We start from the raw sequence: 20,283 nt of genomic DNA, 5'->3' as shown, positions 1-20,283 counted from the left end.
TGTAATTATTATAGGTTCAAAAAAATCAATAACTAACATTGGCTTCCGAGCGTTGATCTAACAACAACCGGGTATCTTCTAGCTACTTTGGTAGTCCCACATAACTCAGCCTATGGTTCCACTCAAATAATATGTTAATTCAAACTTATAATAAATAAACAACATTTACTATATTAATTTTATATTATTATCGAATGAATTTTACCTTATCACCAATGGAAATGTATAAGGGTCGTTCACTCAGGGATATAGAAATGGTAGCTATCACCATGCCCATGAGTATAGTAGGAGCAGACAATTACCGATTAACATCTTATTTAGTTCTGTCGCCTGACACAACTCCCTGTACAACATGGCCAACATGGTTGATCCCTAACTCAGTCGTCTGTTTTATTTAAAGTCGACTAGGTGTAGTAGCCACCTTATGTGTACCAAAATTTGAGATTTATCGGGCATTAGAATGCCCTCGATTAACCTTAGGATGAATGCTCAGGCGTATTGTTCTTCGGCGATGTTAGTCGCGTTTGGAGGAAGGTCTTTGAAATTATTTTCCAACCATTTCATATCTATCTGGCCACCTTGAGACTTTTCGACACCTTCCCCCCAAATACCTTGCAAAGGTACTCTTTATCAAGAACCACCATTGACCCTATAACGGCTGGCCCATCCACTGGTAAATCGAATTGTAAAGCTACATCATCAAGTGTGAATGTACACTCATCACATAGAAGATGGAATGTGTGCGTCTCGAGTCTCCATTTTTCCACCAACACACTGATAAGTGTAGGATCCAATTTGCAGCCCATGAGCATGCAATACGCATGTAAGAATGTCGCATATTGCAAATAACCATGAATTTTAGTGTATGTACACTTTGACAAATTATGTATGAGTCCCTCCAAAACACGACCATCCGCCTATTTATATTGACAAAATAAAATATTTTAAAAATTAAAAACTTTAAAGTTAACTTAATTGAAAATAAGGAAATTAATTTTTCCCCTTACCATTATTGATTGAGCGACAGAAATGTGATTGTCGTTGAAATGAATCAGAGAGCTTGCCATTCGTGAAAATTTAATTGAAATGAATAATATACGAAATAATGAAATAAAACTATAATATTTTTAAATAAAGGTATTAGAAAATTTCAAACAAAAACAGAGAAAATTGATAAAATTGAGAGAGTTGAGAGAATTGAGAGTTTATAGAGAATGGAGAGAGTTATATTTTAGTGAAAAGAATGAAAAATGACCTGATACTTATAGGAAAAACAAATAACCGTTGCTCCTTAAAAGAATTTTCCGTTGGCAACGTTTAAATTTTGGCCGTTGAAAAATGATCGTTTCGGACGCAGGACAAGTTGAGCGCGCTTTCATACACCCTCTCAAAAAACCGCATATTTTTTAAAATTTCGAAAAAGTGACTTATTTGACCAATTAAAAAATTATATTCTTCTAAATTATCCTTTGTTATGAATAATTAGAAATTAATTAATTGCTACTACTTTTTCTGTCCCACTTTGAGATAAAGCAAAAGCAGGGAAAAATAGGAAGAAACAGAAAAGGAAAACGTAAAAGAAAGAGAGAATGAAAAAGGCAAATCAATGAAGAATTAAAGGGAAAACCACAAAGGTTTTGATTCAAATTCTCTCAAACGGAATCAATAGGAGTTGATGGTTTCTCCTTTCTTCCCCCTCTACTTAAGCTAGTGTCGGAACACATCTCAAACTTTCTCTACAATCACTTGTTTTTGATTCGATAAAGGAAAGAGAAAAACGAAAACGAGGAAATTAAATATAAAGTTTTTGAAGCCATCACTCCACCACCAACATCATTATTAGTTCTTTTGATAGTTTGTTGGTGAGGGAGAACGGCCATGAACCGAGGAGTGTTGCAGAGCTCACCACTGCAGCAAATGACGGCTGGAAACCTTAACTGGTGGAACATCAACAGTACCATGCGTCCACCGCCGACAACTCATCTACAACCACCTTCTCATTTCTTACCTCCTTCTCCCCCTACTTTATTCCCTCAATTCACTCCCACTCCCACTTCTTCTTCTTCCTCCTCTTGGAATGATAATAACCAGGAGCTTCCTCAGTCATGGAGCCAACTACTCTTGTAACTCTCTCTCTCTCTCTCTCTCTCTCTCTCTTATCCCTTTATCACTTTGATTCAGTCCATAAGTATATATTATACCATACAGATTCACACTTGATTAAAATAATTTGTGTTATATGTTGTTATTTGTAGTTGTGGACTGATGGGTGAAGAAGAAAAGGGTGGCATAGGCCAGTTTCAAGTTCAACCCAAGAAGTTGGAAAACTGGGAAGAACAAGCATTACAACAAACTTCAAATGCTATTTCTGCTGTGGATGTGAAGCAAGAAAACCCAAATAATTATGTGTATGGTCATGCAAATGAAGATTTTCATCATCAGGCAAGTAAGCCAGCTTGGTCTCATCAAATAATGGCTACTTCTTCAGCTTTATCCCCCAAGTCAGGTGTAACTAGTTTCAGTAGTAAGATGTTGGAATTTTCTGGCAACAAAGCTGATGCAAGGCAGCCACACCCAGATCGGTCTTCTGAGGTGAGTGGAACAAAGAAAGAAAATTTCAAACAGAAAGTTATAATTACACACACTTTAATTTAGGGTTTTCTGATCTATTTCAACTGATATCAAATATATGGTGTTTCTTCTTTCTCGTTCCTATTTTTTTTCTCTTGTTTTGGTAGTGTAACAGCAGTGCAAGTGGTGGGGCATGGAAGAAAGCTAGGGTTCAACCGTCTGCAACCCAATCCACCTTCAAGGTAATGTATAAAAAAAAAAAGAAGAAGAAAAGAAAACCCAGTAAAATATTGACCTAAGCTTTCAGCCTCCATTTCTGATCTCTTTCTATCTCTGTCATATTCACCACATAAACACAAATTGCACGCACACTCATATAAGATACCCTTAAACCAGAAAACAAACGCACTCTCATCTGTGGACTGGTAGAAGTTTGTCCTTCTCTGATTGTCCATTTCTTCACAGCTGATGATGCTTTTGACCTTGCTCTCTCTCTCTCTCCCCTAGCATATGTATATATATGTATGTATGAATGTGAAAAGTAATTAACTAATCATCAACTTTTTTCTTCTGATTTTATAAATTAATTTATATTCATAACAGGTGAGGAAGGAAAAACTAGGGGACAGAATTACAGCACTTCACCAGCTTGTGTCTCCATTTGGGAAGGTATAATTAAGCAATAATCAATGAAGTTTAAGAAGGCTCAAAGATTTACATCTTTATGACTTTATGGAGAAGACCTATAAAAGAAGGTTTTTATTTTTATTTTTTAAAAAAGACATTAAAAATGACTTTGGAGGTTTGTGATGGTTTTACATCTTTTTGCAGACTGACACAGCCTCCGTCTTGTTAGAAGCTATTGGGTACATCAGATTCCTTCAGAGTCAAATTGAGGTATTTTCTTTTTTCTTTTTCTTCCTGCAATCAGTAACCATCAATAACACTAACGCCACACTGTTTAAAGTCTCGGCTTCAGACAAAAATTTTAAAACATTTTGTTATCGAAGTCCTAAATATTATTCCTTCTCTTACACCCCCACTTCGACTATAGGCTCTCAGCTTACCGTACTTGGGCAATGGTTCAGGAAACATAAGGCAGCAACAGCCTGTAAGAACAAATATATATTATCTTTTGTTTAGGTTCTCATATTCTTCTATTAATTATCTATGCATGAGAATATGTATATGAGCAATTAATTGATTAATGATTGGTATGATGTTATTTAGGTTCAAGGGGAGAGAAATTGTATATTTCCTGAAGACCCTGGTCAGGTAATAAGCTTTATTGGATCCATTAGTGGGGCAATACTTGAATTTCGAAAAAAGCTATCCCTTTACTGTATTTTTGTTTAATAAAAAGACAATAAAGAAAGTTTCAAAAGAACAATGTGCTTGGCTTTACTCTTCATTAAAATCATTTTTTGTTTACATTTAATTAAATAATTAAGCTAAAACAAATGGAAAATCAATGAAATGTGCTTTAGTTTGACAAATGAATTAAAATGCTAATATATACTTTTTTGAATTTGTGTAGCTGTTGAATGAAAACTCCATGAAGAGGAAAGGTGGTCCCGATCGGCAGGTAATTCTTCTTGACAACTAAAATTAATACTATAATTTCTTAATATTTCCATTTTTTTAATTTTACGTAAATGATAAATATTCATTTTTCGCAAATAATATATTATAGAAGGAGTGTGATGAAGAACCAAAGAAGGACCTTAGGAGTAGAGGGTTGTGTTTGGTTCCTGTGTCATGCACACTTCAAGTCGGCAGTGACAACGGTGCTGATTACTGGGCTCCTGCGCTGTGAGGGATTCCGATAGAAGAACCCTCGGAAAGGCTAGCAGACTTTAAACAAAACTAAAGAAATGTAGAATCAGTGATGAGAGCTTTCCATGGGAAAGAACGATATAACATCATGAGCAGTTACTCTGCAAAGTTGAAAGGCTGATTGCTCACGATGCTATATAAATGTTCTTTCTTTTCAACAATTTGTAGATGGTTTGTGTGTTAAATTAAGCTCTAACTGGCCTGATGATTTTGAATAATTTAAGCTTATAATTATCTATATTTTTCTTTCGTTACTTGCATTATTAGCTGTTTCTACACTTTTCGCTTTGTTTATGTGTATCCTGTTGTATGAATTAACCAGTTTATAATTCATACAACTAAATATACATTTGTATAAATTTCATAATTTAATGTATGAAACAAGGTCTTACATATTTTTCTTCTTTGATTTTATTTTAAAGATTGTTTTCTTTACAAACCCTGAATTTATTGAAAATTTATGTAGATATATAGATAGTAAGTAACAATGATGCACGTATATATACTTCTTTAGGTTAAAAATTGTAGTAAAAAATGTGACTAGGTTCATCTCTCTCACCTACAAGAATTTTGTCCAATTCTATATATTCATGGATCCTACAATACGTCAATATGTTTGGTTGGGGGAATGGAATAGTCATTCCCTCCTTATTCTTGATGAGCAGTGAAGCTATAGTTTGGTTTATCATTTTCTTCATTCGGCGAATAGCTATTCCTTTTATATTCGTCTAATTTACAGAATATCATTTAGTGAACGGGACTAAGAATAGCCTATTCAACAACGGAGGTAATAGCAAGAAAAATTCCACAGAAAATTTTACCTTGTATTTGTTCACCCATCGATTCCATCAATTGGTGCCTCCCTCGATTTTTTCGTTGAGAACCGTCGATTCATCTTCGACTCGTTCACTCGATTCATTTCACGGAATAAGCCTCCCCAAAGCTGCCTCCTTTCGTTTGTGAGAACCTCTGTAAGTTCCCCTTTTTTCTTCCCCTTCTTGTTTTGTAATTTCAACTATGTTTGTATTATTGGTTCTGTTTTTCCTCTTTCCTTTCAAAAAAATTTTCAATTATCATTTGACCCAAAAGAATATTGAGAAATCTAGTTCACATAAGTAATTATTTTTCCATAATTTTCTTGAATTTTGAAGAAAAATAGAATTTTTTTTTTAGTTGCAAAGACTGCAGTATGGGGATAGGGTTGGAAATTGTAAATTTTGGTATTGGAACCTTTTTAATTAACCAAATGGTTAAATCCAAGTTCAGAAATTGTAGATTTTGGTATTGGAAGTATTTTTTCCATAAATCTAATTGTCTTACTTCACATTAGGGGTGAGCAAAACTCGATTCGACTCGAAAAAATCGAAAAAAAATTTGAATTTCGAGTTAAACGAATCGAGTTATTCGAGTTAATTGAGTTATTCGAATCAACTCGAACTTTTTTTTCGAATTTCGAGTTCGAATCGAGTTGAGTTTTCGAATTCGAATAACTCGAATAATTCGAATATCAAACTATAATATTTTACATTTTTACCCTCAACTCCCAAACCTTTTTATTTTTCCCTCAAAACTTTTACTTCTTCCCACTTCCCCCCAAAACTTTTACTCCCCTCCCCTCCCAACCCCCCAATCTACCCAAAATCCATTTCCCACCAAAATTTTACTCTCCCATTTACTTTTTCTCAAAATTTTACTCCCAAAAACCCTCAAAACCTTTTATTTTCCCCCAAAATTTTTACTCCCTCCCACTTTTCCCCTAAAACCTTTATTCCCTTCCCATCACACCTCCCATCTATCCCAAACCCTCCCTCCAATTTTTTTAATATTTTCCTCCAAAATTTTACTCCCCTATTTACTTTCCTCAAACTTTTATTCCCCAAAACTTTTATTTTCCCCTAAACTTTTACTTCTCACCCTTTACTCTCAAAGAAAAAATTAAAATTATCCAAAAATCACTAAGCATAAATAGTAATAATTTTATTTATATCTACTATTTATATTATTAAATTAAATTTCACATTCTATATTATTTATATTATTGAATTGTTTAGTCATATTGAATATTTATATTAAAATTGAATTATTAATTATGCCATAAAATATTCATGTTAAAATTTTATATTGGTATCAATTTCACATTTTATTTTTAAAATAAATTTTATTAAAAATCATATTTTTACATTTAATATATTTTTAATTTCAAAATACATAGTGACAAGAATCTGAAGATAATTGAAACAACTAAGCAAGCAAAGAAGCTAACCAGTATATAAAAAATTAATAAATAAATTATGAGGTGATGAAAGTTAATAAAAATTTTGATTAAGGTGGTCAAATTTTATTACGATGGGTGACAATGGTTACAAGGACCCAAAATTATTTTTTAAAATTTAACTCGAACAAATATATTCGATTTGATTCGATTCGAATTCCATCTCACTCGACTCGATTCGAGAAAACTTCAAATAAAGTTAGGATGATAAAACGAGATTCGAAAACTCGATTAACTCGAAAATTTTCAATTCGATTCGATCGAATGCTCACCCCTACTTCACGTGTATACGCACAGCTGCAACATGTTGTAAAATTGCAATTACTTTCAACATTGAGGCGATGCCAAGTTCTTTGGGATGAGATGAATCATTTTGATACCAACTTCCAATACTATATCATGTTTGAAGTCTTGGAGGTGTCATGGCCCGATTTTTCCAATGAAATGAAAGTAGCCAAGGATCTTGATGATATACTTGCAGCACATGAGAAGTATCTCCACTCAATTGTAAAGCTATCAATACGTATGGGTTTAAGGAGTTGTTGCTCATATTTAAGACATCTCTTTGTACAAGATCTCTTCGTTTTTAGGTAAGAAAACTTGTAATCTTCTATTATTTTTGTTCTATATTTTTACAGGCATCTGACATTGTATATTATATTTTAGATAGCTTGTTTGGAATGTTGCAGTTGATTTGAAGGTATTCTTATGATTTTGTTTATGGTGTTTATGTAGTAGTGTACAAGTTTTGGATCTGATATTCCAAGGTTATTGGTGTTTTCTTACAGCTCTTACAATTGATATGTCCAAAGGTTGTATATTTGTACCATATTTCTCTATTTGTTAATTGATGAGCAATTCATGCTATATGTTTGATTTTTATCTCTTTTATATTAACTTAACCAATTCTTGTGTTATACCTTTAGGGACTTTATTGTGGCGCTAAGATATGGTTTTTATCTGGTTTTTGATGCAAAGCCTTTTTTTTTTTTTTTGTATTTGTTGCAAATTTGGCTCACAATGCAAACTGTGAAGGCTCAATGCAAGTGAACAAGGAAGTTTTACTTTCATAATTTTCTACTATAAGGGACCATTAACCTACTTGTAATATCTATCCATTTTCATTTTCCTTTTCAATTTCAATTTCTGCATAGAATAGAGATAAGTAAGTACTATAATTTTGAAATTCAAAGTATGACTAGCAATCTGGAAAGAACCTTTTACAATTTTATTTTTAGGTAGTAGGAAATTAATAATATTTAAATGCAACCAATATTTTATTTCCTTGACAGGGATGACATATGTTTCTATTCATTATTTTGCTGTGTTCCACTGTGGAACACAGATAGATGATATATTCAGTAGTTTTGGATTATTTACACAATGTTCGTGTCATGTGAACCTATTCCTCAGCCATGATCTGAATTTTGTATGTCACCCCTTAAAACTGCTTTAGCTACAAACGGCTTTTCAAAAAAGCAAAATCCACATTACCAATGATGCTAATAGCATCAAGTGGTTGGGTTTTTACCTTGTCAATGTGAAAATTCTTATTCTCATGGCTTATCATTATAGTTTCACCCATTGATAAGCAATAGCTTTTAGATTTGAGATGCCAAGGAAGTCAATGGTGTATAAGGTGAACTGAAATCCTCTGTCCCTTTTGCTTGCTCCTATTCATGGCCCACTAATCTAATTGGTCCATGTGTCAGATTGAATTTTTTAATATTCCTAAACTGGGACTAGTAGTTTTGGGTATATTTTTCGGGTTCCGAGTGTGAAACTAGGAAGTTATGGGGTTTCTAGTAATTTTTAATTTAATTTAGAAGGTTAATTTCATCTAAAATCGATTAAAAATAATCTAGAAAAATAAAAATATTTTTAGAAAATTAATTTTAAAGCAATTAAATAATTATTAGTGAGAATAATTAATTTTGGTCAAAAAAGAATTTTAAAATAATTTTATTGGGGTTAATTTGAGTTAAATTTAAATATTAATTAAATAGGATTTAATTGTAAAACAAGAGAAAATTTAGAGTCTTTATTTGGAAAATAAACCTTAAAATTCAAAATTTTGGAGGGAAAGGATCAATTGCTAAAGTAAGGGAAATGTGGGAGTGGGAGTGGCCAATAGACAAATTTCTCAATTTTTAAAATTTTGGTGGGTTGTTTCAGTTTTAAACACAATGCATCTAGCCTACTTTTCACACCGTTTACATCAGATTAGAGAGCTATAAAATTCATTTTCTTTGCATGGCTTAAAGATCTATCATCAGATGATAGATCCAACCAATTTTCTTCTAAAAATACACTCTCAATTCACCCGAAATTATTTTCAAAAGTAGCCAAAAATGTTCTGAAATTTCTCAAGCTTCTTAAATCAAGATTTTCAATAAACGAATTTAGAGCGAATCAAAGGTAATCTTCAATCCTAAACTTGTTTTTATGAAGATTAAAATATTTTTACATGATCAGAGAGTCAATTAAAGGATTTTTATCAATGTCATCTTCTTCCAAGAACACATGGTTCTTTAATGATGGATCTTGAATTTTGAGAGGAAATCCACAAATCAATGGATGTTCCAACTCAAAATGGATCTATTAAAAGGTTTTGGTCTTATTTATCAAGATTAAACATGATTTGTGAGGTAATTTGAAGAAATCCAAATTTCATCATCTTCATAAATCGATTTTTCAGATTTTTGTGAAATTGATTTAAATGTGAAATTGATGCTTAGTATATGTATTTGGACTAGTATTGATGTTTGGAAGTGATTAGGAGGGCTGGAGAGATTAATTTTGTGAGGAATCGAGTTTTGACTTGATGTTACAAATCCGGTAAGGTATCTTTGTGAGGAATTTCAATTAGTATAGTTAATTAAAATTTGTGTTTATTATAGCATTGGAAAGGTGGTAATGTCTACTTTACTCTGTTGAAGCCCCAAATCTTGAAGAGGATCGAGATAACCGAAATTGAAGCTTGGAATTGCTAAGTTGATCACTTGTTATGATAGAATAAAATTGTGTGGTAGGTGTTTCTAAGGGCGATTTGGTAAATTGACCCTCAACTATGTTTAATTAGTATCTTAATTAATGGTTTCAATTAATTAATTATGGTTGAATGACTAATTTTGCAAGATTTGTATTAAATGTGCAAAAATTGAATTTGTATTGGAAAAAAATGGTAAGTAAGCTTTTGGGTGGTGTTGTGTTATTTAATTAGATTAATCTTAAAGATGATTTAAAGCATGTGTACTTGAATATTTTTATCATGATATGTTGGTGTTACAATTGGTAATTGAATATGAGAAATTGGCAAATGAATTGTTTGATTTAATTAGATGTTAAATGGTTATGTTACAAGTTACACATAAGCATCTTGTCACATTAAATTAAGCACAATAGTGACTGATTAATATGCTATGTTTGACTGAATATATTGGAAACATGCATCATGGATCCATTGGATATAGTTGGCATGTCATAGGGTTTGTGGATACTCACCTTTATTTGTGACATTATGAGCATATGGCTCTAGGTGGACTCATTTGTTTAGAGTAGATAAGGGAGTGTTGAGCATGAGTTTCCACTCAATGGGTTATCTGAGGAGCTATAATGGAGCGTGTGCTTCGGCTCGCTCAACTCGGTGGACTGTATTTGATATTTGTGGGAGTTCGGAGATCTATTTATCCGATGTATGATCACCTGATTAAGTCATGAGAAGTGTATGTCAATCTATTTATATGTGATTGTTGCTATATTAATTGATGATTGAAAGCCATGAATAATTGATTTTTGGTATTGAAAATGCTTATGGAAATTAAATTGACATGTTTAATCATTTGGCTGACAATTGGTGAATGATTGGTTGTGAATTAAGCATGAATTGGATGTTAATTTACTAGTCGTTTTTGTTAACATTCACTGAGCTTTTTAAAGCTTACACACTCAAAATTCGTGCAGATAATCGTTGGGGTTGAGGAGTTGAGGAGTCAAGCAAGAGAGTTCCAAGAGATTTAGGCTTGGTAGAGACTTTATTACACATTTTAGAGACTGTAATCGAGCATTGTGGAACTCTCGGGAATTAGTTTGATTTTGGTTGTAATTGGACTTTGGACATTAGACATTTATTTTGGATGGTTTTATAATAGCTTTGCGGCATGTTTGAGTTTAATTATTCAATGATTTACGGTGTATTGTTTCTTGATAACACGGTGATTGATAACGCGGTGTGTGAAATATGAAATTTATATTAATGATTGTTTAAATGAAGCTTCCATAGAGTGGTTTACTAGCGACTAAGGTACGCCACTTGATTCATTTATTCGGTATTTGATGTGCATGAAATTAATTGCCTAATTCTATTTAACTGGGGCTTAATTGATGTCAATAAATTCAATTGAAGTTGTGTGTATATATGTTAGTTAACCGTAGTTAAATCGAGTTAAATTGGCCGTTTAAATATGTAAAATCGGGTTTTAAATCGAGTTTTTAGCAAAAATAGGTGCAGTGTTTTCACACGGGCGTGTGAGGAATTGCACACAAGCGTGTGGGCAAGTGACACGGGCATGTGGAAACTGGAACTATCACACATGGGCATGTGGGATTTCCATACAAGCGTGTGTGATCTGCCTAAAAGTTTTTCACGACACGAACACGGTCATTTAATGACACATGATCTAAGGGACATGACCGTGTGGGTTTTTGGGGGTTTGAATTTTTTTTCTTTTTAAATTGAAATTTTAATTTGTTTAAGTTACAATTTAGTCCTGAAAATTTATTAGTCTAATTAGATCCCTAGATGATAAGGAAACTTGGTAAAATTTTAGGATTAGTCTCGTAATAGGTAAAATTCGATAGAAACACACTTAATTTGTAACTCATAATAGGTCTTGATTGTTTGTATTTGTTACAATTTAGTCCATAATAGTAAAACTTGAATTAGACATAGCAAATGAACTCAATTTAAGCTGAAACTTTTAGGCTTGCATAATTTTGACTAAAAAAAGGTCGGTAAATGTTTAGATCTAAAATCGGGTTAGTTTTATCGTAGGTGATAAAATGACAAAAATGCTCTTATGTTAAATTACCTAGGAAAAGTTTAAAATTGGCTAATAATTTGCTTCTGCATTAATAAATAACTAATATTAAGGTTCGGGTATATATTGGGTGGTCGTTAGCCGGAGAGCCACTTAGGTGGCTAATGTAACTCTTCGAATTCAAGCTGGTACGTCCCAGTCAGGTTTTTAGCTTAACAAATTGGCTTAGCAATAAAATCATATAATGTCCATTGGTAAATAATGTAAGAGAAACACAAGCAACCAAATGTTTTCAACTTAAAAAATTTTAGTTTGCAGCCATACCATGCTTCAAATGGAATTCTTTTATAAAAAGCTTTAGTTAGAAGTCTATTGAGCAGATAAACTGATGTGTTTGCTACCTTAAACCAAAATTCCTTCGACAACCTTTTTTCATGAAGTAAGCACTTTACCATCTTCATAATTGTTCTATTTTTTTTCTCCATCACGCCATCTTGTTATGGAGTGTAGGGTGTAGTCAACTAATGCTCGATGTTTGCATCTTGATAAAATTTGTTAATTTTTTTTAAGTATATTCAGCTTTACTATCAGATCTAATTACCTGCATCTTGCAACCACTTTGAGTTTCCACGAAAGTTTTAAACTTCCAAAAAATGTTAGCAAGTTCATATTTCAACTTCATGAAATAAGTCCAAAAAATTCTTATGTGATCATCAATGAAAGCAAGTAGTACTTATTGTCGTTCAATAATAGTGTTCTCATGGGCCCTCCTACGTCAGTGTGTATAAAATCTGATTTTTGAATAGCCTCCAAGTTGTATTTTGTGGAAAAGGAAGCCTTATTTGTTTCCCGTATGGACGAATTTCACGTGCAGGTAGCTCTTTCTCCAATTGAGGCAAGCCTTTTGCAAAATTGTTTTTCTTTATAAAAAGTACAGCGGCATGGTGAAAATGCCCCAACCTTTTGTACCAAAGCAAATTATTGTTTTCTTCTTTGTGTACAACAACCCGCTCTTCTTGCATCACGTCTAAGGCAAAGCTTTTGTCTTTCATATTGCTATGAGCATGTCTCTGATTTTTATATCTTTGATTATGCAGTTTTTTTTTTTCAAACAAACAACAACTTATATCTTTTTTCCAACAGCTGAGCAACACTCAAAAGGTTCTGATTACTTTCAAGTACATATAAGACATCAGAAATAAATTTCAAACATGTGTGACTTTCAATCCCCACCGTTCTTTTGCATTCCATAGCGATATATGCGCCATTTCCAATTCTAACTTTAAAGACAACAATCTGATGAAGCTCTTTGTAGAGTTCATGACCACAAGACATATGTTTTGTACAACTGCTATATGTATATAAGCCAACTCTCGGTTGAGTTGCTAGTGGTGAAGCAGGATGCCACAAACATTTGCTCGCCATCTTATGGATTTTGAGCAACAATAGTTTCTCCTTATTGTTGTGGAGACCTTTATATTTTTTTTTCCACATGTACTAACTATCCACACTTACTGCGTTTCACATCCGACCTCCACCAGCACCTTTTTTGTGAGTGATTTGTCTTTTTACAGTAAGGACAACATGGAAACACTTGGGCGTTGTTGCCTTTTTTGTTGTCATCTGTGGAGCCTTTGGTTTGCTTGTTTTTATTCTGCATCTTTTTCTTGTTTTTTCCACCATTGCAGCTTAGTGATTTGACTTGAAGAGCGCCCTTTATTGTTCCTCCTTGTCTTATGTGTCTCCTTTGTTCATGCGTCTGCAAAGCATTCAACAATTCTGCCAAGGTGATGGTTGATAGGTTTTTCATGTTTTCCAAAGATGAAATTATAGTCTTAAATCTTTCAGGAGTGTAACGAGGAGTTTTTGCACAATCCTAGAATCATAGAAATTTGTGCCAATGAGTCTTACATTGTTGACAATGCCAAGCAGTTTATCGGAGTATTCCTTGATTGTCTCTGATTCTTTCATCTTTTCGAACTCAAATTCTCTACAAAAATTCAATGTTTTCATACCCTTGACCCTTTCGTCTCCTTTATACTCTTGCTTTAAGAAATCTCAAGTCTCTTTGGCAGTTCTCATAGTCATTATTCTATAAAAAAATAGAAGTTGAGACTGTTGTAAACAAACTAGCTTTGGCTTTTGATTTTTGTTGCTTCCGATCTTTGTGATTTTTCATTTAAGCCACCGTTAGATTGTTTGGCAAGGGAGGAATTCCATATTCTTGTTCTACAGCTTCCCACACATCAATAGCATCAAGATAGGCTTCCATTCTAACAACCCATCCTTGATAATTTGTGTCTTCAAAAATTGGAGGAGCAACTGCAGTGAACAAAGCTTCTGTATTCATGTTTTAATTGTTATGGTTTTGTGTTTATATAAATGGTTGAAGAGTGTTTATGGGTTTTTTTTGGTTGTTTGATTTCATAAGTCCTTTAAGATATAGCTCTTGATACCAATCTGTTGGTTAACAAAGTATTAAAAGCATTTAAAGAACTTGCAGAAATCATACATTTTATTGAATAACCAAGCCATCTACTTATACAGCAAAATTTTGAAATTAAAATGCAGAAAAATATGCTATAAATCAAGATAATCTAAATTGATTTTTTTAATTTTTGACTACTTTATTTCCCAAGAATTAATGACTGATATTTTATTTTCCTAAAGACTAGGGAAAAATATAACTAATGCAGCTTCAAAAATCATAAAAGTTAAAATATAACTAATGCAACTACGTCCAGCTAGCCCGTACCTTCGTTTTTGAATTTGTCAAAAATGTTAGAAGTTGTCATTGTTGAATCTTGATTGTTTTTTGTAAAAATTATGTGTTTGAAGCTTTGATATAATTATTTGTTTGAAGCTTTTATATAATTATGTGCTTGAAGCTTTGATTGTGATTTTTGGTTGTTTTGTAAAGTGACTTTAGTTAATTTTTAATTAAAGGATTAAATTGTTAAAATGTTAAAATCACATGGTTAATTGGTGAATAAAAGGTGTTTTGTGGACTATTTAGGAACCTTGAACATTCAGCTGGTATGCTGAGTTTTTAGAAATGTTTAATTTGATTATTTTCGGGGCTAAGGGACTAAATTGCATAAATTGTAAAAGTTAGGGGCAATTATGTAAATTTTGAAAATAAAAGGGTATAAATTGTAGAATAAATTAGAATATGAAATGTAAGCTAATAATTGGGAAATTTTACATTTTAGATCAAGACCCTGTTGATTTATGTAGAAAAGGGAAAATTGCAAAAAAGTCCCTAAACTTTTGCAACTATTACAATTCAGTCCAGGTAAGTTCGTTTGGTTTGTAATTTAATATCTATATGAATTGTATGATGATATGATATGAAATAGTGGATATTAATTGTTCTATTGATGATGTAAAGTTGTTTGGGAAAATGTTCTTGAATTTCGATACTTGGGTCGGATGAACGCGAGATAGAATACAACTAAATGACGGCGTGTTATACGGGGATTGGAGTGGAGATTGATATGGTGTGCTCTATATATTTTTCCCGAGTATATTGAGGTTCAACATCTGTTGCGAACCCTTATGTTATATTATCCTGTTCTGGTATTTTATGGGGCGGATATATAGCCTATGGGCTAGGCACTTAATGCCGAGGCATGCTATCAGTTGGATTAGCTTTCATGAGCATTTGCACATGTTTCAGTTGGATTACTTATATACTCGTATTTGTAAGTTGTTCATCAGGTTGTAAATTATTGTATTATAATTTGTTTAATGACTTTGAATGACATGACATGTACTTGACATCTTGAATTGACTCCGTTGTGGGCATGTATGTTCTCCCGGAGATTATTATTTAAGTTTTGAATTGAAATATGCAATTCACCAATTTGCAATTGTGGATGGTAGGAAACATGTGTTGTTGAATCATATTTGATTTGATTGTTATATTTACTTCAGTAAGATTTATTGCTTCTGTCCGTCGAACTTACTAAGCTTCAATAAGCTTACTTGTGTTAATTTTTGTTTCTTGTAGATACTTTTGAAGGTCGGACGATCGAATCAACACTCAAGTTACACTATCCATTCGATTTTGGTAGTTTTTTGAACGTTTATTTTGGATTATATGGCATCTAATAGGCTTACTATGTCATTACTTTTGTTTTGGCATGTAAATATATATAGTGTGCCTAAGTGCAAGTTGATAACTTATTGTGATATATGAATGATGGAAGATGTCTTTGATACAAACTTTTAGCATATGTATGACTAATAGGTTATATTGAATTATTGTGAATTGAGGTGCCTATGATAGTAATATTGGTTAGAAATTTAAGTTGTGTGAATTGGCATGTTTTGATTGATGATTTATATTGTTGTATAAGTGTGAATACTTGTGGTACCATTCGGGGTACATTGGTTAGGCACTTAAGATGGTTGAATTAACATGATTTGAGCATGTTTAATGGCATTTTGAATAGGTCTAATGGCTGGTAAATGGATTATTTAGTGTCTAAAAAATCTTGAAATGATAAACTTGATGTTTAAGGCTCATTTAGGTGCACACAGCTTGGGACACGGACTGCCACACGACTGTGTGCTACACACAGTCTGAGACACGGCAATGTGTATTAAGTCAGTGTGTTACTCGGCTTGACACACGACCGATGACACAGTCGTATGTATCAAGTCAATGAGTTACACTAGCAGAGACACGGGTTGGGACATGGTCGTGTGTCCCAACTTCAAAAGTCACACGATTTGGGTTGTTCCACACATTATGACCACATGGTCGTGTGTCCCCTATTTTTGAAAATTTTCATATTTTTCCAAATTTTCCTAACTTATTTCAAATTAGTTCTTGAGAGTTTTAAGATTATTTCTTTAGTCCCGTAAGCTCGATTTAAGCCTCGTAAATTTAAGTTATTATTGCAATTCAATTACTTTGTGGTATTTGAGAAATTATATTGTAATGATCATGATTTTTACCTGTCATTTCTGTTAACTTGTTGTAGCATTCCTATAACCCTATTTTGATGACGGATAAAGGATAGGGGTGTTACAATGTCCGAGTAACCAAGTGATATAACAAGAACAATATCCATAAATCTTAAGAATAATTAATTTATGCAAATAACCAAAACATCATGGCAACATTTATGCAATAGCTCTACCATATTGCCTTTATTTTCCCCAAACATAAACGGATAAATAAACACCTATGAATTAATGTAAAAGACTTGCTTGGATCACCCCTTGGAACCACACCACTCACACCGAAACGCTACTAATCTGCGATGGATTTAAAAGAAATGGGTGAGCTTAACGAGCTTAGTGAATGCCTAGAACAACTATTATACAAACAAGTCATCATGCATTATCGAAATATCCATTTAGCACAATTACAACGTCTCGTCTTTAATATCATATTAGAGTTATTCATGCATTATTCATTAATTCATCTACATAGTAATCAGATTCACTTGTCAACATATAACATATTTCATACCATCACATTTAAAGATAGTTTGGCACTTGAGCTATGAAACGTAAAAGTGGGGTCTATCATCACTAATCGGATACACAGATCTCTAACACACCAAATGACTTATAGAGTCGAACATATCCCAAAAAGTGAAGCATATAGCTAACACTCTTCATCACACCAAACATGTTCTACAACCTCAACGCCCAAATCACATAACACGTATAGGTGAGTACTCACAATCTTATGGCATGCCAACTATATCCAATGGTCTCAAGGTTCACAAGGCCAAGATATCTGTTATTAACACACACATTTACTTACTGTTCACTGTAATTTATCTCTGCATAACCATACTATAAGCACAATGTTTTCACTGTCATATAGCACGTATATCATTCCCATAATTAACTCTTTCACAATAGCCATCATAAGCTTATTACACATATCACAATGTCACATTATAATCCAAAAATTCACAACACATTTTCACATATAAAATCATGAGTATGAGAAAGCTTACACTCGGAATTTAGAGTAGGGGTTTAAGCTATTTCTAAATTCCCCATTAACGCAATGAATCGTGTCCACAAGCAGCTATTCTAAACACTCACCAATTACACTTTCGCCGAAATGTTGAAGCCCAAACTAGCCTTTCCTTAACTCATAGATGGTCTTAATGAATCTGAAGCTTTAACACAAAAAATAACACAACAACACATTCAAAAATTAGCTAAGGACTCAACTCAAGCAATTAAAAACATAAACATAAGTCAAGTTCTCAAGTAACTGAAGTCTTCAACATAACAAACTTGATATTAAAATATCTCGGTCTATACTCAATCATTTTGCCTAAAACCACTTCCATTCATCTATTTATTCACCTACGACTAATTTTCAACATTTAAACTACGCAAAACTACTCAATTCATGGTATCAAAATTTTTTACATATTTTTGACAATTTCACAAAAATTCACTAAATCCTTAAAAACCTTTAACGAAACTTCAATGTAAATTTAGAAACCTTCTAATCATGTCACAACTAATTGAAAAACACTTTGAAACACGTTTTTACCTGAAATCCACCATTAACGACCCAATTTTTGGCTTTTATTTAAAACATGCAATTTAATGGCTAAAAACTCTGTTTTAAAGACTAAATAACATTAAATACTAATAAAAAGACAAATGATTACCTTCAATGGAAGAAAAACAAAACTTTTGTCGAAAATTCAGAAAACCCACAAACTTGAAAATGGAGAAATCTATGGTTTTTGGGTGTTTTTCTTGGTATTTTATGGAGGTTTAAGGCTTGGATGTTGATAGAAATCAAAATATTAGAGTTTGGAAATAAAAAATCGATTGGAAGAGGCTTAGGAGAGCAAGAAACAACACAGCAAGGTGAAGAGAAAACTTTAGTGAAAATAAGCTGCAAGTGGGGAGCTATTAGGTTGATTTTTAAAATTTGGTAAAAATGCTTCATAAACGCACAAAATTTTGACCCTTTTACAAATCAATCCTTATTTAAGAATTGAAAGCCTTTTTAGTATCTTTTCAAAATTTGATTTAATTTCCAAAATGTCATAGACATAAACATTTACAAATACCATGCAAACGAAATTCTCAAACTCATTAAAGCTAAAATCCCTAAAATACCCTCGTAACTTCTGGGCCTTATTTTGGGGTGTAACACACCAACTTAATTAGGAAATTACGAAAATATTCTTCTATAATTAAAAAAACTTATACTATTTGAGGGTATTTTAGTCTTTTCATTTTAAGAAAAACCAATTAAAATATGTATATAGTGAAATTTAAACCCACAACAATTGTATTAGTAAAACTTTAAATTTACCACTCAAGCAAAGCTTTGTTTTGATGTAATTTGTACAATTTCATTTAAATATGATTAAGTTATTATCTCCATTATTTGTATATCTATACTATCTATTAAGTGTTTTACTGAGTTGGTGTTACCCTTAACCGAGTCACCAACTTGGTTAGGAAATTATAGGAATGCCCTTCTGTAATTAAAATAAGTTATACAATTTAAGGGTACGTACCCTAGTTTTTTTATTTTAACAAAAACCAATTAAAATATACATATGGTAAGATTTGAACCCACACCAATTGAATTAGTAAAACCTTAAATTTACCACTAAACTAAGATTTCATTTTAATACATTTTTATTTTAATATGCACATGTTATCATTTCTATTAGTTGTATAGTTATACTATTAAGCATTTTACTGAGTTGGTGCCACCTTCAATCGGGTCATCAACTCTGTTAGAAAATTACAAAATGTCCTTTCATAATTAAAATAAGTTAAACTATTTGAGGGTATTTTAGTCTTTTTATTTTTACAAAAACCAATTAAAATATGCATATGGTAGGATTTCAACCTACTCCAATTGGATTAATAAAACCTTAAATTTACCACTCACCAAAACTTCATTTTGATATATTTTTGTTTTAATATGCACAAGTTATTATCTCTATTAATTGTATATATTAATAATGTTGTTAATTGAGTCGGTGTCATAAATCAACTCAATACTAACTCACAATCGTGAGACAAATATTGGTAAATAATTGTAATACATTTTGCATTGTTTATCTTATGTACTTATGTGTGTAAATTTCGTTGTACTCACAATTTAATCTATTTTTATTTTAATAATGCACACATTTCATATGTTATTATAATTAATTAGTTTCAAACCATACGCGTAATTATTTATTATATGTTATTTTTAAATTCGTGGTTTTCACATGCATAAGTGTGTGATAGGATTTCTAATGTTAATAATATTGTTAATTGAGATAGTGTCATAGATTAACTCGACACTAACTCAAAATTAATGATAACATAATAATAAATAATTTAATTTAATTTTTTAATTTTAATATTGTAAATATTTTGTATATTATTAAGATTAATTATTTTTAAACTATACAAGTTTTATTGTTTATTATATATTATTTTAAGCATACATCCAAACATACATCCATATTCTAAACGTGTAGTTGCATGTGATTGGATTTGTAGTAATAATAATAATCCACCGCAGCAATAAAGCCCACAAACAAAAGTGGCCGT

General features: G+C 32.1%; 1 protein-coding gene across 2 annotated transcripts; it reads left to right on the top strand.

The window, feature by feature from the left end:
• The first annotated feature begins 1,530 nt into the window (after window positions 1-1,530).
• LOC105773806 (transcription factor bHLH68) lies at window positions 1,531-4,802 on the top strand. Of its 2 annotated transcripts, none has more exons than XM_012595943.2 (9): window positions 1,531-2,123; window positions 2,256-2,592; window positions 2,739-2,813; window positions 3,175-3,240; window positions 3,403-3,468; window positions 3,626-3,682; window positions 3,802-3,846; window positions 4,109-4,156; window positions 4,268-4,802. In XM_012595943.2, exons 1-9 carry the CDS (start codon window positions 1,879-1,881, stop codon window positions 4,385-4,387), a joined length of 1,059 nt encoding a protein of 352 aa, XP_012451397.1. In that variant the 5' UTR covers window positions 1,531-1,878; the 3' UTR covers window positions 4,388-4,802. The 2 variants fall into 2 exon arrangements, with proteins under 2 accessions (XP_012451397.1, XP_012451395.1); XM_012595941.2 differs by having other exon boundaries at window positions 1,532-2,123; window positions 4,265-4,802.
• Window positions 4,803-20,283: the final 15,481 nt, after the last annotated feature.

This window comes from Gossypium raimondii, chromosome 6 (genome assembly GCF_025698545.1).
Source record: "Gossypium raimondii isolate GPD5lz chromosome 6, ASM2569854v1, whole genome shotgun sequence".
NCBI lineage: Eukaryota > Viridiplantae > Streptophyta > Magnoliopsida > Malvales > Malvaceae > Gossypium > Gossypium raimondii.
Note: the sequence above shows the minus strand (reverse complement) of the source record. Positions and strands in the feature narration are given on the sequence as shown.